We start from the raw sequence: 27,968 nt of genomic DNA on the forward strand, positions 1-27,968 counted from the left end.
CCAAGTGCCAGATAAAAGCAGGCAAAGGGTCGCATCCGGCCCTGGAGGCCGCAGTTTGGAGACCCCTACACATTTACATCAGCTATTTGTAAAACCGTTAATGGGTGAACTAACTGGGATGTTTTTCTTGTGTAATGTGTGTGTGTGTGTGTGTGTGTGTGTGTGTGTGTGTGTGTTTTTTTTTTTTTCTCTGGGTTTCTCAGTATCACAACAGAGAAGTGCTGGTTGTAGGTTCCTTTCCCAGAAAATGTAGAATTCTATATGGTGCATCTGTATATGATGGCAATTGTATTTTTTCTGTTTTTCTAGATCGCAGGAGTAGACTATGTCTACTTCATCCAGAAAAATTCCTTGAACAGGCGAGAACGGACTCTGCAAATAGAAGCTCATAATGAAACTTTTGCCAGTCGTATTGTGGTCCATGAGTATTGCTGTTACACTGTAAGTTTTTAGTTCTCATCGTATTCTGTTGATTATTCCGTATGCACCAAAGCGGAGTTCGGATATAAATTTGTTTAAGAGTGATATCATTGCAGTTTAGTTTTGCTATGTTTTTCCTGACTTCTAGGAGGATATATTGCTCATAACAGCTGAATTTTTTTCAGGTGCAGTTTTGCAAAATGTGAAGTAAATTCTTGATTGCTGTGAGTAATGCAGCCACTTTATGGTTAAGCACATAGTTTTTGATTTGGCTTGGTTTTAGCATAGATGCCAGGAGTAAAATGCTGTGCCGAAGACTTTCACACTTAGGCCTCTTTCACATGAACGATCCGTTCAGGTCCGCCTGTCAGGTTTTTTAGGCGGACCTGAACGGACCCTCCATAGACCTCTATGGAGCGTCGGATGTCAGCGGTGACATGCCCGATCCGAAAAAGTGTAACGGAGGAAAAACCTACTTTTCCTTCCGTGATCGGGCGACGACGGACCGTAGAGTCATCCGATCCCCCATAGGGGAGAGCGGCGCTCTGTCATCTGCCTGCTCAGCGGGGATCCACGGAGCGATCCCCACTGAGCAAGCGGATGTTCACGGGGCGGATCATCACGGATCTGCCCCGTGTGAAAGGACCCTTAGTGTTACTAAACCCACAACACTAAAATCAGTGTATATGCAGTAAAGCATGCTTGTTCTCAGATAAGAGAATCGAATTATAGAGGCTAAATATGGAGAGTTAAAACCATATGTAAAATCATGAAATTTTATTATACTTCATATTTTAGATGAGAAACCTACACCATGTATGCACCTTAATGATTAAAGTGTTACCCCAGTTTTGTTATGAAAAAAACATTCCCCTCTGGGTGATCTATGTACATTTCAAGGAGTATAACAAACTTTGTTGCAGATTCCTACCTTTTGTTATTCTGAAGAAATCCATGTGTGTTTGTCTTTGCCTCTGTTCTGAGTGGGTCTAATGGGAATGGTTTCATAATTAACTGTCAGGTGTGGCAGCAGCAGGGCACTAATGAGGATATCTCTTCAAAAATGACATTTTTGTTGCAGAGGATGCCTGAAAAGCAGCATGCACTGTTTTTTCATGCATTGAGGCTCTTTGCAGCCCATTTAGTTTGAATAGCTACTTAACACAGCGCACTTTAATGCATGGAAATTCATGCATTGTGTACAGGGCGTTGTGGTATAAGTGGGTGCTCAGAGTTTAGCGCACTCCTGAGGTAATAATGAGTTTTCTAGCAAAGCCACTTTGCTTTCCTATTACTGATAAAAAAAATTCACTGGATTTCATTATTTGAGTGCTTATGTAATTTACTGTAGTTTTACTAAATGTAGTTTGAATAAATGACTATAATATTAGGCTGTATCTGTGTTGTGAGCCAGTGGTTCTGAACGCCTAATAAGTCCAGGGGCATAAATGAATGATTTGCAGGGGTCTGTCCACAATCCCAAAATGAATAGTGAGCCTGTTTTTTTAATAGAATTAATGTAGAACTATAGGCAATTTTTTTTTTCATTATTGATAGAGCAAGGGAGGGTTATTACCCCTGGCAATTTGATTTTTGCCATCTGTTTCCCATTGGGGAGATTTACCTTTTTACTTCCTGTCTCATAGCCAGACAAGAAGTGAGCGATTAATCCCCGCAGTTTAGGGGAATTCTTTGAGGACCCCAGGTGTCCCCATTGGAAAATTTACCCTCCTATTACTTCTCTGGGGACAACCCAAAATGTAGGTTTTTTTTTTAACTTTCAATGATCATATTAAACAGGACAACTAGAGAGGGTGAATCTCCCTAGTGGGGGGCACAGGCTGCAATAAAGGCCTAATAGGTATTCTAATCCATCTCCACTCTATCCAAAACCAAAAAAAAAGTTATGCCCCGTACACACGATCAGACTTTCCGACAACAAAATCCATGGATTTCCTACGGTTGTTGGCTCAAAACTTGTCTTGCATACACACGGTCACACAAAGTTGGTCGGAAATTCCAAACGTCAAGAACGCGCTGATGTACAACACGTATGAGGAGCCGAGAAAAATGAAGTTCAATAGCCAGTGCTGTTCTTCTGCTTGATTCTGAGCATGCATGGAACTTTGTGCGTCAGAATTGTGTTGCTGTGCAAATCCGACTGAAGGATTTTCGCATAGAACACACTTTCAGGAGTCTTTGATGCCTGGGAACTCCTTCTCAATCTGTGGTTCCTCCTTCCAGACCCTATGTCACTACAGGACACAGTTAAGTAGGGACCGTCCAGAGGAACCATGACGTACAGCACTGGTGTGTTGGATGTAAATATCCTTCAGGCTGCTTTGGATGGCAACAGAGCAAAGACTCCTTGAACCGGCTTTAGGACAGATGTAAGATGTCATTTATAGTATCTTTTTTTTTTTTCAGTGACGGATTTGATTTAACATGTCAAATTTGCAGCTTGCTTGGTTTTAGTTGAAAAGTGGAAGTATAAAACATTGGTGGTAAAAATAAAATTACTTTTTATTCCAGGTACACCCCGACAATGAAGAATGGACGTGCTTTGAGCAATCGGCAAGCTTAGACATCAAGTCGTTCTTTGGATTTGAAAGCACAGTGGAAAAGATTGCCATGAAGCAGTATACCAGCAATATAAAGAAGGTATATAATTCTGATTTCCCAGTGAAAATGCTCTGAAGATATATTTCATTCTGTCATTTAATAATTATTTTTTTCCAGGGTAAGGAAATAATTGAATATTACTTGAAACAAATGGAGGAGGAAGGCATAACAAGCATGCCTCGATGGACTCCTACCACCAAGCAGCAGGAGTGTCTAACCTCTACCTCAAGCCATTCCACATCTTCTGCTCTGAACATACCAATTGTAAATTCTACTGATGGGCACAACAGCAGGGATGGTCACCCCGTTTCATCCAGTCCTCCTGAGCCTCTCAGCAGCACTCCTGATGGTACGTCCCTGATATCTTAAACTACAAGTCTAGTGCTGGGACAGATTTTTTTTTTTTCCCTCCAACAAAAAGTAAATTCCAAAGTTCTATTGTCATTAACAACTTTAAGGTTGAACTCTGTAATAAGCAGATATTGTCATTAACGTCTTTAAAATTGAACTCTAGAATAAGCAGATCTTGTCTAAATACAAAAGGGTTGTGTATTCTTGAGTCTTCGGGTATTTGAAATCTGTGCAGTAATCCAATGTAAACCTTTGCATCTGTGCAGGATATTCCTGTAATAAAGACCCGTCACCGCTGCTCTTTCCTTGTTTTAGGGTGACTGGTCTTGTATCCACCCCCTCCTCCCTTATTTTCTGGCAGTCAGTCTGTAGTGGGTGTGGCCTGCTAGGTCTCTTCCACAGCTCTGCTCTCTGCACAGACTATGTGCAGCATAATGATGATGTCACTACTATTTTTATGGGATAATATCTAGGTTTGTATAGGCATTTGATGCACATAAAGTGGTTTTATGTTTTGTGGCTTTTGAAGAATGTTTGAAAGTTTTTCGTGCCCAGGGTTCAGTTTTTAAAGCAAATATTTAGTTTTTTTTTATATATATATTTTCTTTATTATATTTGTGACTAAGACACAGCATCCTATAACTCCAAGCAGGATGGAGGCAATGCTGTGTGTGATGTTCACCCGACACCCACAGACATGCCTACCTGCTATAGGGAACAGTGAGGAATGGAGGCTGCGTGATTATGTGACTGCCATGTAAAGCATTTATTTAAGGTATTGTTGTTTTTTTTTAATAAATACAGTTTGTTATTGATTTCTAGCGGGTAAAAGTTTCCTATGATAGTGAGGTGTTCACAAATACTTTATAGATTACCAAAATCAAACAATGCCTGGTTTTCTCTAATGGAAAGTCCAACATGCTTTGCAAACCATGTCATGAATAGATTCCATTTATGGCCAGCATTTGGGATTTAATCTTTATTAGCAGAGTTGAAGGCTTCTAGTGAGATAGACCATATTATCTGTGTCGGTCAGTCTCTCAGCATTTTTGGGTTACATTTCTTTTTGTTTTACAGACAAGCTGGACTCAGATTATATTAAACGTTACCTGGGAGACCTCACACCTTTGCAGGAGAGCTGCCTTATCCGCCTGCGACAATGGTTGCAGGAAACCCACAAAGGCAAAGTAAGTTTTCCCTATTCCTAAGATGTATCAAACTTTTGGGTTCTTGGGTGGGGTTTGTTAAGGGACCAAATGTCCAGATCGCCAGATTCATACCGCATTCCCTGGTTTATAAAGAACATCTGTGTAAATTGCTGAAACATTTTGCCCTTTTTTGTATTTTCTTGTAAAATTATGTTTTCTGTAACAATCGGTCACATTTAAAAAGGGGCAGATTTTGATATTCTCTAAAAAGATTTGCCCATTTTTATTTTTGTCATGATGTACCAGCAAATCTACTAGTTTTCTTTAGAGATTTGTGCTGTTCTATGTCACAAGCATCTCCATGCCATTCAATTATGCTTGGATTGAGCAGCTGTAAACCTTGCAACTCCCAAACATGCGGGACATTTTCTAACATACACTATTAGCATGTTGTATGTAAAAAATATTACTTTTTGTCGAGTTTTTCTTTTACATAACTTTTATTGAAGTTTTCAAATGCAAAGAGCGCCATTGGGCAACGCAGGTAAAGTTGTCGCCCAGGGCATGACAATCAGTAGTCGGACAATAAAATATGGAGAACATCTGTTATTGAGCAAGTAATGATTAAAATAGAGCCGCAGCTTAAAATATGGCGCTAAAGGCATCCTGACAACACACCAAGGGTGGACCACCCCTGAAAGTATTCTCTATTCAGGAGTATACTTTTATCATATTGAGAGCAGCATGATTCGGTTGTGAGGAGGAGATTGAGGAGTTAAATCAGAAACTTCACCCATGAAGGGAAGTTTCGGGTTTCATCCCCCCTTCAAATTTTTTTTCTAGAGAGCGGTTACCTGGTTTTGACAGGTACCCGCTCCCATTTCCACCCGGATCTCCTCTCTGCTCGCAGTCTTTCGGGACACCTCACGATTCCCAGAAGGCTGTGGGACCATTCACAGGGCGCAGCTCAGCGGGGACCTGGCTGTAAAGCAAAGAGTCACAGCCAGCTTCCCACAGTTAGCATGGCGGTACCAGGGACCCCAAAGACTGCTGAAGAACCAGCTCATGGGACTGAAGAACCTATTTAAGGAGAATATGTAGGAATGGAGCAGTAGAAAAAGAGGAAAAGATTGAAAAAAAAAGTTTGGTGAGCGAGAGGTCTCCACCCAGGGGAACCCTGTCAATGTCAAGTTTGAGTTCAAGGGTTAAAGGGATAAAAGTGTGCTGTCAAAGATGGTGGCGTAGGTGTGGTCAATCTAGGGTTGCCGGATATTCAAGATGTTTTCATGTTGATATGAAAGGATAAGAAGTAAGTTTCTCATCTAGAAATATCAATGGTCTTGACTTCGCTGAAATGGATGGGCATGGCCCTGGGGTAAAAAAGGGGAAGCTGGCAGGCATTCTATGTTACAGCACAACTGCTTGTAGTCTTCCTGCAGGAACACATACAAAATTGATTATGCTACCTCTACAATTGGAGTTGGTAGTTAGTTTTCACCCTATGACCATGCTTACACCACTGTACCTGAGCAGTTAAATAGGGAGTGAAAAAAGTTAAAGTGGAACTAAACCCTCCTCTCCTATACAGCCGTGGAAGCTACCATCTTAGCCTTTGTTTGATTTGTAGTTGCCATGTTGATACACATGTGATCAGTTATGACAGCAGCCATTTGAAGGCTTAACAGTTTGGATGATAGCACAAGCAAATGTGACCGTTCTCTTTCCCGGTTTGCCTTGGATGTAACTGCTTTGGGAAACCGTTAAACAGTGAGGTTTAGTTCTGTTTTAAGATTTACCTTTTGAATTATACGCTTTTTTTAACCTACCATTGCTGAGAGACACACAACTATTTTCTGGTTTAGCATTTGAAACAGCTGTAACCTTTGAGTGTAATCTGTTTCTAGATCCCCAAAGATGAACACATCCTGAGATTCTTGCGTGCCCGGGACTTTAACATTGACAAATCCAGGGAAATCCTTTGTCAGTCTCTCACTTGGCGTAAGCAGCACCAAGTTGACTACCTGCTGAGCACCTGGAACCCCCCACAAGTTCTTCAGGATTTTTATGCTGGAGGCTGGCACCATCACGACAAAGGTTACTGTGTTCCTTATTTATAGATTATGCTTTGTATTCACTCCAGCAGGACATTTTCATTTTTAAAAATGTATTGTGCAGTGGCTGAAGCCAATTTTCTGTTTTGTCTGTAAACATTTAATAAGGTACAGTGACTTTTGAATTTGTTGAGCAAATAGGCTATGGTAAAAAAAGTGACTGGTGAGATTACGATTTCCAATATGATTCTTTTTTTTTTTCACCCAAGGCTGGGAATTCTGTTCAATTGAATCACTGTAATATTTGTATCACCTTGTAGATGGCCGACCTCTATATATGCTTAGGCTTGGACAGATGGACACTAAAGGACTGGTCAGAGCTCTAGGTGAAGAGTCTCTCCTGAGACATGTAAGTTGTCTTCCTTTTTGTTAAATGTAGTGTAGTTACAGAAATAGATATACAGTCCGATAGACATTGTTCAAATGCCCCTGTTTCATTAGTGTTCATTCCACTTTCCTTTTATGGCAGTTGTGCAGGAACTCTACATATGACTGCAGTCCAGTAAGCACCAGAGGTTGAGTCTGTATTGATGGGCTCTTGTTCGCTTCGAATGGGGTTTGCATTACCAAGTCTATAGGAATGTTGACCCGCATAAAGCACGTCAAATGGAGATCAATTAATTTAAAAGCATCTCAAACTGATGCCATTGTCACATGCCAAAGCTTATCAGCACAGGTCCTTTCGACATGCTAACGGATTAGACACACTCTTTCCTTCCTCTGCTATACAAGTTTGGGGTCAGCAGAAAAAAGTCAAAGGGTACAGTGATAAGTAGGTTGGAACCCCCAGTCAAGCTTTTATTGTCGTCTGTGTCACTATTTGGGAGACTTAGCCTTCACATACCACCATCACTCAGGAACTAAGGGGAAATCTATTCAAATAAAATATCTTGGCTAGAATTCTACTTTAAAAAAACACAATATCTTTTACTTTTTTGCTATAATAAATATCCCACATTTAAAAAAAAAAAAAAATTTTTTTCCTCAGTTTAGGCCGATATGTATTCTTCTACATATTTTTGGTAAAATAAATCGCAATAAGTGTATATTGATTGGTTTGCGCAAAGGTTATAGCGTCTACAAAATAGGGGATAGATATATTGTATTTTTATTATTTTTTTACTAGTAATGCCGGTGATCTCCGATTTTTATCGGGACTGCGATATTGCGGTGGACAAATTGGACACTTTTTTTTTACACATTTTTGGGACCGCTGACAATTATGCAGTGATCGGTGCTATAAAAATGCACTGATTACTGTATAAATGTCACTGGCAGGGAGTGGGTTAACACTAGGGGGCAATCAAGGGGTTAACTGTGTTCCCTAGGTGTGTTCTAACTGTAGGGGGGATGGGACTGACTAGGGGAAGAGAGAGATCGGTGTTCATGCTTAGTATGAACACACGATCTGTCTCCTCTCCCCTGAGAGAACTGGGATCTGTGTGTGTACGCACACAGATCCCGGTTCTCGCTCTGCCACGAGCGATCTCGTGTGCCCGGGCACACGCTGTGGACACCCCTAGTGGCCAAAAGGCGAAGCATCGTAAGGTAACGTCGATTTGCCCAGCCAAGCCAACCAGCCGCAGTAAAACTGCGGTGGCTGGTCAGGAAGTGGTTAAACTATATACTGTACACGCCTAGGGCTGTGCCTGAGGGACAGATCTAAGAGGTCCTGGGTGGTTCAGCTGGAGGGGGCACAAAAAGGTCAGCAGCTGCATTCTATACTTTTAAAGTAGTTTATAGCTGATGGTGGGGGGGGGGCACATTTTGATCTTTCTTTATTTTTAACTCTCGATCCCTTGACAGGTGCTCTCCATTAATGAGGAAGGACTAAGACGCTGTGAAGAAAATACCAAAATATTTGGACGACCGATCAGGTAAGGTTTGTTCAGTGGCTTACACACTGAGGACTAAATTCTATTTCACAAAAATTAGTTTTGGTGTTTTCAAAGCTGCAGCTGTGACGTTGTTTTATAGAGTTAGTTCACCTTTATTGCCTTTTGCCAAAACATCCCCAAACATTACATCATCCTCAGTACATTTAACAGTTCAAAAAGGTCCATTTTGTAAAAATTCTTACTTATCTTAATTGTACAGTACTTCATAGACTATGAGTTATATGCAGGCTACCTTCAGGTGATTGGACACTGGCAACAATTTTGTTGAGACTGCCCCAGGGGGCACACTCATATAAATCCTGCCCACTCAGTGAGACCCCAGGGTTTGCTAGTATCCTTAGGTGATTGACTTCGCCTTTTAGAGAAGTTTTTTTTTTTTTAACCATTTCTTTTTCTCCAGACACTTCTATAAAGATCTGACTGATTGCCTATGGCTACCTAATGGTTTCTGGATTAGTATCTTTCAGTGTCTACCTTGGGGACTGTATCTGGACCCCACTGTTTTCATTGCACTCCCTGCTCTGTCTTGCAGATGGTAGGACCTACTGAGCATTGGATGTACAGTAAGGATGAGCTCCGGCATGTTCGCATGCTGCACGTGCCAAGCCCGCCAGGAACTCGGCACTGCACAGCGTTAATCACAAGCAGTGAGACATTTCCCGATGTGCGGCTGCAGAGATCAGGAAATGTCTCACTGCCTGTGATTATCGCAGCGCATTGCCGACTTCCTGGTGGGCTCGGCACGTGCAGCATGTGAACACGCTGGAGCTCATCCTTAATGTACAGCCACGGAAACTCACGAACAAGCACTTGGCTTTGTTCCCTAACCATGCATCCGCAGTCCGCTCTCTATTGCACCTGAGCATTCTGCAAGAGTGAAAGAGTGGACTGTACATGCAAGGATAGGGAATGAAGCCAAGTATTCTTAAGTTTAATTTGCAGGACGGTGAGGGAAGGGCAAAAAAAATTACCATCTTAAAAGTAAGTATTCTTTTACTAAATAAAGCACTGCGTGTTAATGTACTGAGGATGCTGTAATGCTTGGAATTTTTTTTTGGCTAAAGATAGTAAATGTGAACTGGCCCTTTAATCCTTTAAAAGCCATGATGTGTGGTACATGTCATTGTCAGTACAAGTGTTAAAGTTCCTCCAATAAAACCCCAAGCTTGTGGTATCTAAAATTGCCACCCTGGTTGACTTACCCCAAATTAACTGGCTAAGCAAGTACAAATTTGCCGTGAGCATGACTGCTAACAAACGTTCTATACTTTCTTTCCTTTATTCATTTGGGGAAACAAAGTACTTCTTCACATAAAGGGTTGTCGTTTTTCTAAATAACATTACAGGCATGTTATATTCCTTTTATGTTTTATTGCTCAATTGGATTGATTTAAGAATGGCATGTCAGGTGTCCAGCAGGATAATGACCTAAAAATATAAACAGCACATCTTTTTAGAAAGCATTGTGGATATTAAAGCAGAATTCCACCCACTTTTGAAAGGTGGTCTTAAACTAAAGACCACCCCTCGTTTTTGGTTATTTTTATTTATTTATTTTTTCGTACTTTTTTTGAAGTACTACTTGTAGTTCCGTCCTAGGTTGCCTGCGGCCCAAAGTGTCATGTCCTCTTCTGCAGCGAGCCCTCCTCCTTCTCCCCCGCTTTTTTCTGGGACCTGGGTGTGTCCCAGAAGACAAGCTGACCATTCACAAAGCGCCTCGCGCATGAGCAGTAGGAAACCGGCTGTGAAGCCGCTAAGTTCCACTACCGGTTTCCCTTAGTTACAATGGATCGGCTTCGGGGGGTCGCTGACTTTAAAAAAAAGAAAATGTTTGTGGCTGGAACTCCTGCTTTTAAAGGGGTAATTTTGGCATATATTGTCTCAAGGAATAATTAATTTGCCCACTTTGCATTATAGGCAAAAACTTGGGTGGTGCTTGTGGATGCTGTATTATTATTATACAGGATTTATATATAGCGCCAATAGTTTGTGCAGCGCTTTACAACCTTAGGGAAAACAGTACAGTTATGATACAATTCAATACAGGAGGAATTAGAGATCCCTGATTGTTAGAGCTTACAATCTAAAAGAGAGGGTCAAGTGATACAAAAGGTAGTAACTTTGGGGGATGAATACAGTTTGTTAGGTGGAGGTAGGATTGGCTTCTTTCAAGAGAAAAGTTTTTTTTTTAAGGGATTGCCTAAAAGTGCATAGAGTAGGAGATAGTCGGACAGGTTGGGGTAGGAAATTCCAAAGGATGGGAGATGCTCGGGAGAAGTCCTGGAGGCGAGCATGGGAGGACATGACAAGGGAGCTAGATGATAGCAGAAGGTCTTGGGAGGAACAACAAAGGCCTGTAAGGGGTTTGAGAAGCCATCGGGTATAGAAAAGAAAAGGGTGAAATCAAACAAGCACATTTCTTATGCTTTTTTGGTTTTAGATTGCATAGGAAATGAATTAACTTCGCAAGATATTGCGAAAAAAATAATTTGTTACCTTGGTATCCTAAGTAATGCCAAAATAAATTCTCAGTCAGGCACATCACTGAAAAACAAAAATGACTCAATAACGACTGGAGGGGTTTAGATAATTAAAACACTTTTTCTGAATACAGCATTTTTATTATGGATACTCGATTGGACACCTGAAGTGTAATAAGGGTTAGATGTAGATCACTGTAGTGGTAATCAACAGCTGATACCACTAGATGGCTCATAAGCATCTGCAGCTGAAAGGAGTTTGTTTTATGGACTGGCCATAATTCAGAGATATTTGGATTAAGAAAAAAAATGTATATAAAATCTGATTGCTTTACTGTTGTAAATTACAAATGTAGATTTGGTTGTAAAATATGTACTTTAACCATGTTTACTTTCACTCCAGATTGTTTTTTTGACAGACTAAAGAATACTTATAGGAGAAGACTTTTTATTTTTTTTTTTTTTAACTCTTAGTCAACAAAACAAAAAACATAAAAATGAAAAACTAAAGTGTGGAGTGCACTAAATTTCAGCAAAAGGCAGTTTTTGCGGTATGATCCTGGTGGTATAGAACCCCTGGCATATCCAGAAATCAGTTGAACCAAATGACCCCAAGATCCCCCCGGGTTATTCCATCCAACGTGTGTGTGTGTGTGTGTGTGTGTGTGTGTGTGTGTGTGTGTGTGTGTGTCCCAAACTCATTGTTCTCAATTGGTTTCCAGAGTATCCTGTGAGGCTATCGACCTAGACCAAATTTTATTAAATTTTTTGGGTATAAGAGAAGACTTTAATCCATTAAATGTTAAACCTGTTTAAAATGTTTTCCACTCATATAAAGTGAATAAAGAATAAAAGTCCTAGCCATGGTTGCCCATTAGACTGTATCCAGATCCTCTTGAAACCATGGTCCTTTTGTACCGTAGTGTGCAGGCATGCATGTCTGCAACTTTGTAAAAAGTGCATGCCACCTCCTGGACTTATCTCTATTCTTTACATCTGACAAATTTTCGTATGCCCGGGGGATACACTCAGGGGTTGTGCGAGGAGAGGCACACAGATGCCTCCCCCTCCCCTCTGCTGCCCATTCACAGAAGCATTTGTATTTTGTGAATGAGTTCAAGTAATACAAAGGCTTCTGTGATTAGGCAGGAGGAGGGGAGAGGCAGGCATATCAGCTGCTTCGACTCTACACTTGAAGGAACTGAGACCAGAGCATCCAGTGTTAGTGCTGCAGAAACGATCTTCCTGGAGCACAGTTAAACATGTTAGATGTAAATAAGTCCAGACAGTGGAATGCACCTCATTGGACTTAACACATAGCATGCCTGCACTTTTACAAAGTTGTTGAATTCCTGGAGTTCAGCTTAAAGGTGGAATCAGCACATCCGCCAGTAGTCCATATCGGGAGCGAGCATATTCTAGGGTGACAGAACAAGTAGCCTGCATTATGACCCGAGGAGAGGAAGTTGGTGTAATGTCTCCTGCTGGCAGGTACAATTAATTAAAAAGCAAGACTAAAGAAATTTTTTTTTTGGGTTTACAGACATATGTGATTATCATAAGGATGGTTCTGTTGCATCCATTATAGCTGTAAAGGATGGGTTTAAGTGCTAGATATCCGGTCGTTGGAGCATTTGACCTGGCACGTGTATGGCTAAATTTGGTGAGGATCAGGTGATCTCAGATGCATTATAAAAAGGTCAACTGTTATAACAGAATTATAATTACTGGTATTTATTCAGTAGTTATGTTCACTCTAATTTATTTTGCTGTTAATTGCAGCTCCTGGACCTGCCTTGTGGATTTGGAAGGACTCAATATGAGGCATTTGTGGAGGCCAGGGGTAAAGGCTTTATTGCGCATTATTGAAGTGGTGGAAGCGAACTATCCAGAGACTTTGGGGCGGCTGTTGATCTTGCGGGCTCCCAGAGTATTTCCTGTTCTGTGGACATTGGTATGTTTTTTTTTGCTTTGTTTTTTCCTCTTTAGAGCATCATCATATACTCAGTACAGTAATTAAATCAAATACCTTAAAGTGGTTGTAAACCTAGTTACACCACTTGTACCTACAGGTAAGCCTATTATAAGGCTTACCTGTTGGTACTGTAAATATCTCCTAAACCTGCACGGTTTAGGAGATATTTACTATATACGCATGCGTCTACGTCATTGGCGCATGGGCTGTGAAGAAACAGCCCTCTGTGCCGTTTCTTCACTAGCAAGTGCCGTTACTGACGGCTTCCGCGGACATGCGCGGGAGTGACGTCAAGCGACTCCGGACAATCGGAGCTGGAGTCCGTAGCCCCGGAAGGAAGAGGGACGAAGATGGATGCGGCCACGAGTGGGGACTATGCGGGTTTCGTTTGCGTGTAAGTGCCACATAATGGGCTAGTATGTGATGCATACTAACCCATTATGATTTTACTTTGCAGGGAAAAGCAGGGGAAAAAATAGGAAGTAAAACCCATCAGGGTTTACTTCCTCTTTAATTGTGGTTGAATTGAATTACTATACAATTCACAAAGCTTGCTTACTGCAGAATATTGATCTTAATTTTTGCTCTGTCATGTTCCAGGTCAGTCCTTTTATTGATGAGAACACAAGGAAGAAGTTCCTTATCTATGCTGGTAATGACTATCAAGGCCCAGGAGGACTTGTGGATTACATTGACAAAGAAGTGATTCCAGATTTCCTTGGTGGGGAGTGCCTGGTAAGTAGCCTAAAAATGACTGTGGTCAAAGCCGACTTCTGGTATGAGTGCCTTCTGCTTAACTGCCATAATCAGTGTAGGAAAGAATTGGCCCATAAACCCTTCTAAGCAAATGTCTCAAGATGCCTGGAACTCCCAACAAGATTCTAGCGGTACCCATGTAGACAGCAAGAGCGAGAACAAGTAAACACTTAAAGTGGTTCTAAAGGCAGAAGGTTTTTTTTCCTTAATGCATTCTCTGCATTAAGGTAAAAAAACATTTTGCATGCAGCTCCCCCTTATACTTATATGAGCCTGATCTCGATCCAGTGATGTGCATGAGAGCAGAGGCTCTCTTTTCTCATTGGCTCAGAGACAGCAGCAAGGAGGGGGCAGGGCTGAGATGCACCCTGAGTGTCAATGGACATACAAAGTGGGGCTTGGGAGCTAGCATGCCCAAATGGTTTGCTATGGGGGAAGGAGCCAGGAGCACAGGTGGAGGAGAGAAGGATCGGGGCTGCTCTGTACAAAACTACTGCACAGAGCAGGTAAGTGTGACATTTTTGTTATCCAATCACTTTAAGCTCACCACACACGTTTGATTCTGACTGTTCTATCATCTTTAAATCTGACAACAACTATCTAACTCGGAGCCCTGCCTGAGTGGCTATGAGTTCATTGAATAGTTTAGGTATGTCTTTCGCTTTGAAATATTCTGAAGAAAGTTATTCAAAGATTAAACAGATTATAATGTGTATGGCTTTATGATCATCCCCTCAGAATTCATAGTGTTTGCCAGTAGGAGAGAAATCAAAGTGAAAAGATCAGCAAAATGAACCTGTAATGATAGAAATACACAGGGCTGCTGTTGCTGGCCTCATTCTGAAAAAGGTTGATTTTTTGGTTTTTTTTTAGCTTCAGTTCTCCCCTTGTTTTCATATCTTTCTGTGTTTAGAATCAGGATGTAAGGAGAAATCTTTTAATTCATATAACACAGAAGGTCTCAATCTTCCCCTTTATCAAACAAGAAACAAATGTTTTGGGCACTTTTCAGTGCTGTGATAGTTTAACTTAACTTAATTAGTCATGCAACGCTATACCCAAATTTATTTTATATCATTTTTTAGATAGAGCTTTCTTTTGGTGGTATTTAAAACCACTAGAGCTGCACTATTCTGGCCAAAATGAGAATCACAATTTTTTTGCTTAGCATAAAGATCACGTAAAATCTTTTGCATTATAAAAAAAACAGTTGGGCTAACTTTACAGATTTTTTTTTTTTTAATTCATTAAAGTGTAATTTCCAAAAAAATTGCATTTGAAAGAGTGCTGCGCAAATACAGTGTGACATAAAATATTGAAATAACCACCATTTTATTCTCTAGGGTCTCTACTAAAAAAAATATATATAAAGTCTGGGGGTTCTAAGTAATAATCTAGCAAAAAATTATTTTAACTTGAAACCAACAAATGTCGGAAAAAAGGTTAGTTGGTTAAACTTTCCTCATTTACACACTGAAGTGTATTCCTTTGATCTAAAGAACAAATCGTTACAATGTTTATACTTAGTTCCACTGCTAAAGAATGTTGTGATACTTGGCAGACTGCCTTTTTTTTTCCTTTCATTTGACAGCTGTTGGTTTCAGCAGAGCTGAGAGAATTCTCTGCATAGAAAGAATCAGGAAATACTTTGTCAAGATCGCAAGGGGGAAAAAATTGCGATAACGATTAATCGTGCAGCTCTAATAACCACTGTTTTAATTTTTACTATATAAAAAAAAAAAAAGTATACACCACAAAGTGATCTAATTTTGCCACCATGTTTTGGAAAGGAAAATATAAAATGCTGATAGTGAGATGGTTAAAACTTGGAGCATTTGTTTCAATGTATTATTCATGTACAGGTCATACACAGAGGGGGAAGGATGTGAAAGGGGTCATGTGCTGGATAAGGGAGGTTAAGGTGTTAATATACAGGTCAGAGACTGCATGGGAAAAAGATGTACAGCTCACCCTCAGAGTAGAGACATTAATTCAAACCCCCCACCTTGACTCTGCTGCCTGCGATACCTTATTTCATTCATTGTACTTTTCTTCCTCCAATGTGAGAGGTAGAAAAGGGCTTTTGAATGTAAACAGTAGTAGTGTTTACATTTGTGATTAGCCCATCAAAAGGCCCAGGTGCCCCCTGATTGGCTGAGCAATTTGCCAGTGATCTGAGCTAGCGGACAGCTTAATCATCAGCATTGGTGCACGCACCTGGCGCATGAACAACTAATAAGCAGGGCACTGCTTTAAAGCTGAGCTCGAGAAGGGCCCTCAGTCTACCAAGTCAGACCTTTCGACAGTAATAAAGTGGTTAATGATGCTTTACCTTGTTTTAAACAAATAAATAGAAGCAGACATTGTAGATTTTGAAGGGTGCATTTATTATTAACAAAATCACGTTGTACCATTGACTTATGATTTGGTTGTGTGTAGTATAACCAATAAATCATTGAGAAAAAGTGTACACAGTATGTGGGAGTGGGTATGTATTTAATGCTAATATAATGTATGTAGTTAATGGTGTCTTTTGTTAATTGTCTGAAGAAAAAAAAAAGTCTCTCTTATAATACTATCATTACATGGCACATTGCAACATCCTTACATGTATTGGTTTGTATACTGTGTTTCAGTGCGAGGTTCCAGAGGGTGGGATGGTTCCCAAAGCTCTGTACCGAACTCCAGAGGAACTGGAAAGTGAGGATATCAGACTGTGGACCGAGACCATCTACCAGTCAGCCAGCGTGTTTAAGGGTGCCCCACATGAGGTATGATCAGTGAAAGCTTTCTACTAATATACAGTGCCTTGAAAAAGTATTCATACTCCTTGAAATTGTCCACATTTTGTCATGTTGGGATTTTATGTGATAGACCAACACAAAGTGGCACATAATTGTGAAGTGGAAGAGAAATTATAAATTTGTTTTTAAAATCTTTCACAAATATGTGAAAAGTGTGGCGTGCATTTGTATTCAAATTTTGCTGCAATTACAGCTGCAAGTCTTTTTTGGGTATGTTTCTACCAGCTTTGCACAACTAGAGAGTGACCTTTTTGTCCATTCTTTGCAAAATAGCCCAAGCTCTGTCAGATTGGATGGAGAGCATCTGAGAACAGCAATTCTCAAGTCTTTCTACAAATTCTCAATTGGATTTAGGTCTGGACGTTGACTGGGCCATTCTAACTTATGAATATGCTTTGTTCTAATTCTAAACCATTCCATTGTAGCTCTGGCTGTATGTTTAGGGTTACATAGAAGGTGAGGTTGAAAAAAGACTCAAGTCCAACTTATGTGTGAAATTATATGTCATTGTATATCCCTGTATGTTTCAGTCATTCAGGTGCTTATCTAATATTTTTTTTAAACGAAATGATGCCGTTTTTATTACTAAAATCTTGTATATGGTCCCCTATCATCCCCTCCAAGAGCTTGCATACTATTGATGTTAGGCTAACTGGTCTATAATTCCCAGGGATGTATTTTGGTCCTTTTTTAAAATATTGATGCTACATTGGCTTTTCTCCAATCAACTGGTACCATTCCAGTCAGACTGTCACTAAAAATTAGGAACAATGGACTGGCAATTACTTGACTGAGTTCCCCAAGTACCCTCGAGTGCAAGCCATCTGGTCCCGATGGTTTATTAATTTTAAGTTTCCCAAGTCTAATTCTGTCCTCTGTTAGCCATGAGGGTGCTTCCTGGGATGTGTCATGAGGACAAACACTGCAGTTTTGGTTACTGAAGCCCCCCTGATTCCCTTTTGAAGACTGATGAGAAGAATACATTCAATACCTCCCCATCCTTTGTAACCAGGTGTCCTTCCTCGTTCTTTATGGGGTCAATATGGTCTGTCCTCCCTTTTTTACTGTTTTATATACTTAAAGAATTTTTGGGGATTTTTTTTTTGCTCTCCTCCGCTATGTGTCTTTCGTGTTCTATCTCGGCCTCCCTAATTGCACCCTTACAAATCTTCTTGCATTCTTTGTAAAGTCAGAATGCTGATGATGATCCGTCAGCTTTGTATTTTTTGAAGGCCTTCTCCTTTGCTTTTATATGCATTTTTACATTAGCGTTAATCCATCTAGGACTATTGTTCGCTCTTTTAAATTTATTTCCCAATGGAATGCACTGGCTAATGCTCTTATTTAATATGCTCTTATAGAAAACCCATCTCTCCTCCGTGTTCTTTGTTTCTAAGATTTTATCCCAATTTATATCTTCTAGCAAGGTTCGTAGTTTAGGAAAGTTGGCTCTTTTGAAATTCAGTGTCTTCGTGTTTCCTATTTTCGTGATTTTATACTGAAGCTAATTGACCTGTGATCGCTGTTTCCTAAATTGCCCCTTATTTCCACATCTGTGATCAGTATTGTTGGTAATCGGTAGATCTAGTAACGCCTTGTTTCTAGTTGGTGCATCTACCATTTGACCTATGAAATTGTCCTGCAAGACATTTAGGAAGCGGCGAGCCTTAGACGAATGCGTGGTTCCCTCCGCCCAGTCTATGTCTGGATAATTAAAATCCCCCATTATGATAACACTTCCCATCTTTTCTGATAATCCAAATTGTGATAGGAGGTCCCTCTCCCTCTCCTCCCTCAGATTAGAGGGCCTATAGCATACTCCCAGTATTATATTCCCCTTAGCTTCATCCCTTTGGAGCTCTACTCATAAGGATTCCACCTTCTCCCTAGCTCTCTTATTGATGTCATCTCTCACATTCACTTGTACATTATTCTTGATATATAGGCATTCCCCTCCCCCCTTTCTACCCTCTGTATCCCATGGGATAAAGGGAATACCCTTGAATGGTTGCCAGCCAATCATGAGAGCTGTTGAACCAGGTCTCTGAAATATCCACAAAATCTAAATCCTCCTCATTTGTTGTTGTCCTGTTGGAAGGTGAACCTCTGCCCCAAGACTTTTGCAGACTCTAACAGGTTTTCTTCTAAGATTGCCCTGTGTTTGGCTCCATTCATCTTCCCATCAACTCTGACCAGCTTCCCTGTCCCTTCTAAAGAAAAGCATCCCCACAGCATGATGCTGCCACCACCAAGTTTCACGTTGGGAGATGGTGTGTTTAGGGTGATGTGCAGTGTTCGTTTTCCGCCACACATAGCGTTTTACTTTTAGGCCAAAAAGTAAAATTTTGGTCTCAGTTGACCAGAGCACCCTCCCCCACATGGCTTCTTGCAAACTGCAAACGGGACTTCTTCTGACTTTTTCAACAATGGCTTTCTTCTTGCCACTCTTCCATTAAGGACAGATTTGTGGCGCGCACAACTATAAATTCCTGTGGACTGATTCTCCCACCTGATCTGTGGATCTCTGCAGCTAGCTAGAGTTACCATATGCCTCTTGGCTGCTTCTCTGATTAATTCTCTCATTGCCTGGCCTGTCAGTTTAGGTGGACGGCCATGTTGTGGTAGGTTTGCAGTTGTGCCATACTCTCTCCATTTTCGGATGGTGGATTGAACACTGCTCCATGAGATCAAAGCTTGGGATATTTTTTTTTAAACTTCTCCACAACTTTATGCCTGACCTGTCTGGTGTGTTCCTTGGCCTTCATGATGCTGTTTGTTCACTAAACAAACCTCTGAGGGCTTCACAGAACAGAGTATTTATACTGAGATTAAATTACACACAGGTGGACTCTATTTGCTAGTTAGGTCAGGGCTCAAAATTTGAAGTCCTAAGCTTCTAGCCAGGCCTCAAGGGTTTCTCGCCACCAGTTGCCCCACCCAACCCCACCCCGCCCCTAATTCCGGCCCTAAACAAGCTCTCATAAAATGACACTTAAATGTTTTATGCAGAATTAAGTTATAAAAATAAATATTAACAACAACTTTTTCCGTGTCCACCAATGCAGCCTCATGTAGCCTGTGCCCACCATGCAGCCTGCGCAGGGGGAGAGGAACAGGAGAGTCACCCAGATGATGGAACACAGCGATAACAGCTTCCATTTCAATTGCTGTGTTCCCGCCGCTCTTCGTCACATATAGCCCCGCCTATTGGCCGGGGAACTTTGATTGACAGATCGCCCGTCCCGGGATTGGACGGGTGATCTGTCTATCAAAGTCCCAGGACCAGGAGGAGGGGCAGTATGTTGACAGCGAGTGGCGCGGAACACAGCAATTAAAATGAAAGCTGTTATTGCTGTGTCATCCAGGCAGCTCTCCTTTCTCTTCCCCTCCGCGATCGCTGGACTCCCATTCAACCCAGGCTGCCAGCGGTGCCCTGAGTTTGCACGTGCCGCCCTGTCACAGTATATCTGCAGAAGTGGGTCGGTAAGTGTTTTAATATACCAGGCCAAAATATTATTGCCAAGTGATGTTTTGTCAGGCAGTGCAGCATGTAAGTATTTGTAAAGCATCCCAAAAATCCTACTTTGCAAGACATCTTGGCATTTTATAATGTAGTTGTATTTGTAGTAATTTGCACTTGGTTTTTGTATGAACGTTCTTTACGTTTTGTATGTAACATGGGTAAGATGCTCATTTTACTGCATTATCGTAGTCCATTTTTAATACATGGTTTGTGATCTGTATTGTGGCGCTATTCATTTAGAATGTTAACCCAATGTTGCCACGGTATTGGGCACTGCACTATGCATATGCTTTGGTGCTCTGCATTTCATAGTGGCCATTGGGATGTGTTTGTAGCTCATTCCAAATAAATTGCTGGGTAAAATACCACAATGGCCAAGACAGGTCTAAAGGGATCCTAAAAGTGACAGCGATGGAGCACAGCCTTTGCCTTTGGATCGCTTTTCAGAGGGCAATTGATAGGCAGCTGGGAGGCCTCCTTAATGCCTGTTTTAATCAGAAAAAATCTTGCATTACCGTGCCGCGTCCACTTACCTTGAATGTGGTTGTGATGCAGTTATGGCATAGCCCCCATTTACTTAAATCGATCATGACCGGTGGTGATACTGCCCACTGAATGCGATTGGTTATAATTTTTACTGCCATATGTATAACCCCCTCCGGCTGCTGTGTTTAGGTTAAGGGGGGAGGTAAAACCACAGGTCAACCACCTATTTTACCACCTCACTTGCTGCATGTGTGAACGAGCCCTTAAACATTTTGGATACCTTGTGCCAGATCAACTTTTAAATCAAAAGACCAGACCTGCTGGTCACACTTTATTGCCCAACCAAGGCCAGCACCCTTGACTAGCTTCTAGGATCAGCACCTGCTCTTAGCCACCTATGATGTAATTGAAGGTGGCTCCTCCCATAGTTTGGCTTCCTTTTTGGGTATTCTACTTTGCATGATGTATAATTTTCCTCTGTGGCTACAACAGCAACCTTCTCTTTGTGCAGCTAAAAAAGTAAACTGCTTCCATTGCAGAAACTTAAGAGGAATATTCCAGTTTTTACAATATGTATGGCTAGCTGCTTTTGGCCCATGCTCACATGATTTAACAGCTGATCTTGGGTGAGGTGTTTCATGTGGCTAGAGACTGATGGGGGAACCCCCCCCCCCCCATCCTTATTACAAGCTTTATTGCTTTCCCTTTCAATAAAATATAAAGAACAATTAAGAAATGAGTTAACTATAAATACTTTGTAATAGCACAGTGTATATTTTCTTGAAAATTGGGTGATATTATTTAAACTTTCATTTTACCTTTGCAGATATTCATCCAAATAGTGGATGCCTCTTCTGTTATCACTTGGGACTTTGACGTTTGTAAAGGGGACATTGTTTTTAACATTTACCACTCAAAGAGGGCGCCACAAGTGCCCAAACGAGATACTCTTGGAGCTCACGGCATTACATCTCCTGTGTGCAACAATGTGCAGTTAATTGACAAGGCTTGGCAGCTGGGTCGAGATTACAGTATGGTCGAGTCTTCGCTGACCTGCAAGGAGGGAGAGAGCGTGCAGGTAACAGTCTTTATTAAAGGATAACGAAACCCAAGGACAAACAGATTGCAGTTTACCAGTCCAAAGGTATGGTGGCTTCACTCCTTTTATTTATTTAATGCCATTGATCTTGACAGAAATGCAGTGTTTTTGTCACTTCCTGTGAGATGAACTGGAAGCCAAAACATTGTTATCTTCCTTGTGTACTATAAATCCCCTTCCCCCCATCCTGTAATGGAGATGATCAAAAATCAGACATGTTTGAAGCCCAGCTCCAGTGACCACCATGGCTTCTTCTATAGATCTAGTGGAGGAGTACGTCTAGCCGCCACGGGAGAGGGAGCATATTATTCACAGGGTACCAGGTGATAGTAAAGGAAAACGGTCTAAAAAATAATACGAATGCAGACACCACATCTAAGGGACTGGTAAGCTGCAATATATTATATTTCTGTTTTGGGATTATATACACTATAAACGTGGGTGTCATTCACTTATTGTGTGTGTTGTTGCCACAGTTTCAAATGCATTTTTTTTCAACAGGGTTCTCATGTGACCCGCTGGCCGGGTTTCTACATCCTGCAATGGAAATTCCACAGCATGCCAGCTTGTGCCACCAGCAGCCTGCCACGTGTGGATGATGTTCTTGCATCCTTACAAGTCTCATCCCACAAATGCAAAGTAATGTACTACACTGAGATCATTGGCTCTGAGGATTTCAGGTACAGTTCAGGGCTGCATTTTGAAGCTGATTACTTTTAAAGTATATGTGTATAATAAACCTTGCCCTTTTTAGTATATGATAACCCGATTACTAAAATCACATATACACTTTCACATTAATTCATTTTCAAGTAATTTTTAATATGTTGAAATCTGCAGCTTTCATTAAAATAACACCGGGTTATCCTGCATAAAGGTCTTTGTTCAGGCAATCCCTTGATGGGGTGAAAACACTGTGTCTGTCTCCCAATGTGTCTTCTGCGTTGTAATGCGGGGTACCCAGCGTGCTGAATGTAGAGAAAATCGTACAGATCGTCCTTCTAACAAATGTGGTGATAGTACTGCGATTTCTCCCGCTGAGCTATTGTGTTCTGACAAGTGGACTTCCCCCACCAGCACCACCAGAAGGCACTGGCAGCCATTGGCCATCGCTGATAGGATGCTGGTTTTTCAGCATGCCCATTTGACAGAAGCTGGACGTGAGACCAGCTTCCGTTGGTCAGGCAACTATACACGCTGTCTGAATGTCGGCCGGTTCCTGCTGAACCAGTTGATATTTGGATCGTGTGTACCCAGGTTTTGCCTGCCACACGTTCTGCCAATGGAGAAGATTACAAGCAGCTGTTAAAACACAGATTATGCAGGCCTGGTCCTCTTTTTTTTTTTTTTTTTGTTAGTCAAAAAACAGTCTGAGAAATGCCATGCAGCCATCGCTGCTGGGTTGCATGTATGTAGACAGGAATGGCTGTAGGAGATGCAACAAACAAAAGCAGCTGAAAACATTTTATCAAAAAAGACAACCATTTGATACACCATGCTTTAGAAATTGAGTTTTACTTGTACAGTACTCTAGATAAAATTAGTTTTTACCTTTTTTTTATTTATTTATTTTTCTCCCATCCTGTGTTGCGTTGTTTTAATACTGATCCCTCTTTTCTGCCACTTACTGCCTGGCTTTTCTCGGGGTGGGGGTGGTTTTTAATAAGAAAAGTGAAACATACCTGTGTAATGAGTGGTAAAATGGCTACTGGTAGTTGCCATTGAGAGAGTTTATAACAGGGTGACAACACCAGAGAGAGGCACAGGAAGTGCCTGAACAAGGATCTTCATTAAAGGACCACCCACCTGGTATTATTTTAATGGAAACTGCAGATTTAAAAACCTTGAAATTACCTTTAACATGTTTAAAACCTGGTCTGAGCTTTAAGTAATTTGGTTTACATCTACTTTAATGCCACATGAATAAACAGCCATCTTTTCTTTGCTGATTTTAATCTTTTCTCTATGCTTGTCTTCTTTAGGGGTTCCATGACTAGCCTGGAATCAAGCCACAGTGGATTCTCCCAACTCAGTGCTGCCACCACATCCTCAAGCCAGTCTCATTCCAGTTCCATGGTGTCCAGGTAGCTGGTTCTTGAACTTTTATCTGCATCAGTACAGCTGACAAAGCAGATACTTCACCTTCCCTCAACTGATAGACTTAATCCCACTTGTGTATTAAATTCTAAATCATTTACCATTTATTATTCTGCCTCCTTGATAAGTTTCAAGTATTCACCCTTTAAAACTCTCTGAGACCATGTCCGATAGCATGTGCAAAAAAAAAATTATTTAGAGCTGTGCTCTCATAAGTCACCTTCTTGATGGCAAACTGTCTGCTTGAGTAATTATATATTAAGCATAGCCCTTATATCGGAGGTAAAGCTAGTAAATTCGGTGTTCTTTTGAAAAATGTAATAATAAAAGCAGCCAGGACCTTATGCCCATTTTTAATCGTGTAGTCAAATCAATGTCACCTGTGCTGCAGTGTATTTCTGTGTTTATCTTGCTGCCCTCCTTTATGATTTAGGGAACTAATACTCTCTTTATGTTCTCTTTCCAAACATCACTTATGCCTTCCATTTAACCACGTCACAGTCCATCCTGTGTGTCTGTCCATGGTCATTTGAGTTCTTGCATTTCCATTTTTAAGCATTAATTTCCCATCTCCATTTTATCCCCTACTATTGAGAACCTGTATAACTTTTTTAAATTTTTCTTTGTTCCCCCCTCCCATTTTTTTTAATTCCCTTTCGTTCCTTTTGGTTGTTACAGAGAACCCCTCCCTCTGTCCGAGTCTGTGCTCCCCTCTTTCACTCACCCCCAAGACCTTAAGGCTAATCCAGATGGGCTCCTGCGACTCTCCCCATCCTTCTGGGGCCAGCACTTTTCCACACTCTACACTCTCAGACCCCCCGTCTTCCTGCGATGGCCCACATCCTGGCGCCTCCCATTCATCCGGGAGGCTGTGGGAACAGCTGCTATTGAGACAGAGAGCACCGACTCCTCCTGAGGGCATGCATAAAGCGCTAGGGTGTTGGATGGTTTGCGATAGATTACAGGTAGCGTTGGCATCCATGGCATTCTGCTCCCTGCCAGCTCGGACAACACCATCTTAAAGCACTTGGCCTTGGACATCTGTACTTGTGGAAGAGTTGGCATGTGTCGCTCGCACAACTGTTTCAGTATATATTTCCCAGTGCAATAGGAACTGTGATATTCATACGCAATAGGCACATGAAATCTTGCAACCACCTGCTGGAGAGGTTGGGTCAGCAAAACCAAGTTGTACATTTACATGCCCATGAGAGTCTATTTTGATTAGATGTTGCAGAGTGGCTGGCTTTGTCGTATGGGGAGTGCTTTGCTTAACGTTATCTACAGGACTAGCCATATACTTCTTTTAGCCATGCCCTTCCACTGTTATCACTGTCAGATGGGACTGGGATTTAAAACTTTTTTTTTTTTTTTACACAAGAAGCAGAAATTACACTTTTTTTATCATGCAAACTGCATCACCTGGATTTTTAGCTATTGTATATGAAATGATAAAAATAGACAATGGTGTTCTTTCATGATACAACTGCATGAGCTAGTGGACTTTATGCATTTAACTACATGCTGAAATCTCACAGCGACTTTGTGTGGTCTAATAAACAACCGCTTAAAGGACCACTCTACTGAAAATTCAAGTTACCTTAAGAGAAAGAGCAAACACTCACAACTTTGCATGTAAGAATCCCAGTATCAGGGAGAGCTTTGATATTTATGGGACCCTGTGTATCCTATTGCTCTAAGCTAGCTATCATGTTAGACCAAAACAGGCACCAACATGGTAATTGACAGAAGTCATCTGTATATTAAAAACGTTACTTCTTACTCTAATACATGAAGGTTAAATAACTGATATTTTTAGAATCTCCATTTACATATTCATCAGTTAAAGTCTTTTACATCGGGCTATAATAGAGCAATCTTCTAAGACCACTTTAGTTGAGGAAAATTAAGAAGACTATTATCCCTTCGTGTTTGGACAGGTTCTCTTGCTTATGAAACTTAGTTGACTGCATATTGGTCCCCATTTGCTTAGTGAAATGTTAAGGCTCTAAAGTCTGTGATTTAGAAATAGGACTAGATCAAGACAGGAATCAAAAGAAAAATATGAATCCATTCTATGCCTGCAGGGACACAAGATACAGAAGAGAGAAAACGCTACACCATTAATTGGGAGTCTAAAATGTACTTTCTCCATACAAAGCCAATGAATTTTGGGCTTCATACATCTTCCTTCATCAGGCTGCAACAACCAGCTGCAGAAGCCTATATCTCAATAGAATCAATTGCTTGTTCCTGATGAAGGGGGCGATTTAAAATGCCTCAAACATGTTGGATTATCTTCTATGAGAACATAAACCCATTTTGGACCCTAAATCAGTGCTGTGGCACTTTGTCTTTTCTGTGCAGCTTGGATCCCAGCCGAAGCTCCCTATCCTTGGATATGTCAGTGCAAGGGAGCTCAAGCCATCTACAGACATTGCACGCTATATTATAGATCCAACTTTGTACAGAGAGACCTTCAGAATTGCAAGTAACACAGGACCTTGACTTCTATTTCACTAAATTTAACGACCACGTAAATGTTTTGTGTTTTTAGAAGATATCTTGTACTAATTATTGCATATCAGGGGAGGAAATTCCAAAGTAAAACAATTTTCAAACTCCATAACTTATCACTTACCTACAGTGCTGGCATTTGGTTAGTAAATCTATTGTGGAGGCATGCGATGCATAGGCTGGGAGGCAGGCCACTGGGCACCAGACACCTCCTGGCAGCTTATAGTTTTAGCTATACGTGCAGGAAATTGTCACTTTAGCTGTTGGCTATAGCAACTCGTCTGTCTTTTTTTTTGAGCATATTTTAATACAATAGCTGATTGGATGCTATGGCCAACATATCCCTGCCATATAAATCGTTTAAGTGTGTGTAAGGAGCATTACAAGAGCAGGAAACCTAATTGTAGTGGGGTAGGATGCAGATCTGATACTTCACATAATCTCCTGCCTGCTTTGCCAAAGTCTTTGCATGCACTGAGCTAATTGCTGATAACTACAGCCTTGCAGATAGGACGGGTCTGCATACCTATAGAGGTTAGATCTTGGAACGATATGCCATTTGCACCAAAGAGAACATTTACTCACATCTAGTATTTCATCTTTACATTCAAGTGTATATGATCCCTGTCCAGGTAAAGTTAGTAGTGTAGACTGGCTACTATTTGTAATGAAAACTTCTACTTTGACATACAAGGGGACAAATTTGGACAGGACAAACAATTGCCAGTAGGGCCATGGTCCTAGGAGACATAGATTTTATTTGTTATAAACGTGTTTTGTAAGTGTGACAGAACTGATGGGACAGAAATGCACAATTCCATATTTTTATTCCAGATTATCACTGCACGTTCATTATTTTTTAATTTCTTGGACTGTCATTGCGTGGTCTGTTATTTGTATGCATGTAAATATGAATGAAAACCCCTTCACCTGTTCTTTTTTTTCCACTCCTTTTACGATTATGAGGCTTCCCTAATCTTCTAGAAATAAGGGCTGATTTCCCAGGTGGCAGGGCTGTGCCTTGTTACTTGGATACTGTGTAGACCCCCCCCCATCCCCCACTTTTTCATACCACCAGGCATTAGGACTGGCATCTGTGTCAAAGCACACATTGGTGACAGCTTTGCAGGCTAGTGTTAGACCTAGCATTCTTAGGACATGTCCTGCTTCAGTGCCAGAGGTAGCTCATCTTATAGGTCAAAACCTTGCAAAGTTAATTTGCACACATTTTTCTCTCTAATACATCCCATTTGTGTTTTCTCTATTGCACCAATATTCTGCATTGTCTTAAACATATCAGTTCTGAGTTTATTCTTCTTGCAGGGAAGGGTGTGAATGTGTGTGACCATAGTATTTTGGAATGACATGACCTCAGAATATGTTCTAACAGTTAATTTAACATACATGTATGTAGCTTTTCAAAGCATTTTTTAAAATGTTAACTATAATAAACATTGCAGTAAAACAGCCATGTGTGGTGTCTCTTTATTTTACATTGCCAGCTCATATGTGTGATGGAGAAAAAGTACCCTAGTTTATTAAATAACTTCAGTGTATTCTTCCGTTGTAAACGTGCTAAAGCTGAATGTTCAGTATGAATATTTTTTCAAAATTACATGCAGCTTTGGACCAAAGTTAAATATGTATGTGTCATACCTGGTTGATCCCTGTGGAAGCTGGA

The 27,968-nt window shown here is 40.9% G+C and overlaps 1 protein-coding gene across 8 annotated transcripts in view; it reads left to right on the forward strand.

The window, feature by feature from the left end:
- The window catches only part of SEC14L1 (SEC14 like lipid binding 1), an 89,582-nt gene extending 61,828 nt beyond the window's left edge, over window positions 1-27,754 (forward strand). For 3 of the 8 annotated variants that reach the window (XM_073606223.1, XM_073606224.1, XM_073606225.1), the window contains 14 exons: window positions 310-441; window positions 2,953-3,081; window positions 3,160-3,391; window positions 4,471-4,580; window positions 6,446-6,635; window positions 6,913-7,001; window positions 8,459-8,529; window positions 12,813-12,984; window positions 13,606-13,740; window positions 16,398-16,532; window positions 21,401-21,652; window positions 22,175-22,353; window positions 23,656-23,757; window positions 24,449-27,754. In XM_073606223.1, the coding sequence (XP_073462324.1) occupies window positions 310-441; window positions 2,953-3,081; window positions 3,160-3,391; window positions 4,471-4,580; window positions 6,446-6,635; window positions 6,913-7,001; window positions 8,459-8,529; window positions 12,813-12,984; window positions 13,606-13,740; window positions 16,398-16,532; window positions 21,401-21,652; window positions 22,175-22,353; window positions 23,656-23,757; window positions 24,449-24,686 (2,166 nt within the window). In that variant the 3' untranslated portion in view covers window positions 24,687-27,754. Of the gene's footprint in view, window positions 1-309; window positions 442-2,952; window positions 3,082-3,159; window positions 3,392-4,470; window positions 4,581-6,445; window positions 6,636-6,912; window positions 7,002-8,458; window positions 8,530-12,812; window positions 12,985-13,605; window positions 13,741-16,397; window positions 16,533-21,400; window positions 21,653-22,174; window positions 22,354-22,513; window positions 22,778-23,655 lie in introns of those variants that run through there. The other 5 variants (XM_073606227.1, XM_073606226.1, XM_073606229.1 and 2 more) reach the window with 5 other exon arrangements.
- Window positions 27,755-27,968: the final 214 nt, after the last annotated feature.

Source organism: Aquarana catesbeiana, linkage group LG12, assembly GCF_042186555.1.
Source record: "Aquarana catesbeiana isolate 2022-GZ linkage group LG12, ASM4218655v1, whole genome shotgun sequence".
NCBI classification, from domain to species: domain Eukaryota; kingdom Metazoa; phylum Chordata; class Amphibia; order Anura; family Ranidae; genus Aquarana; species Aquarana catesbeiana.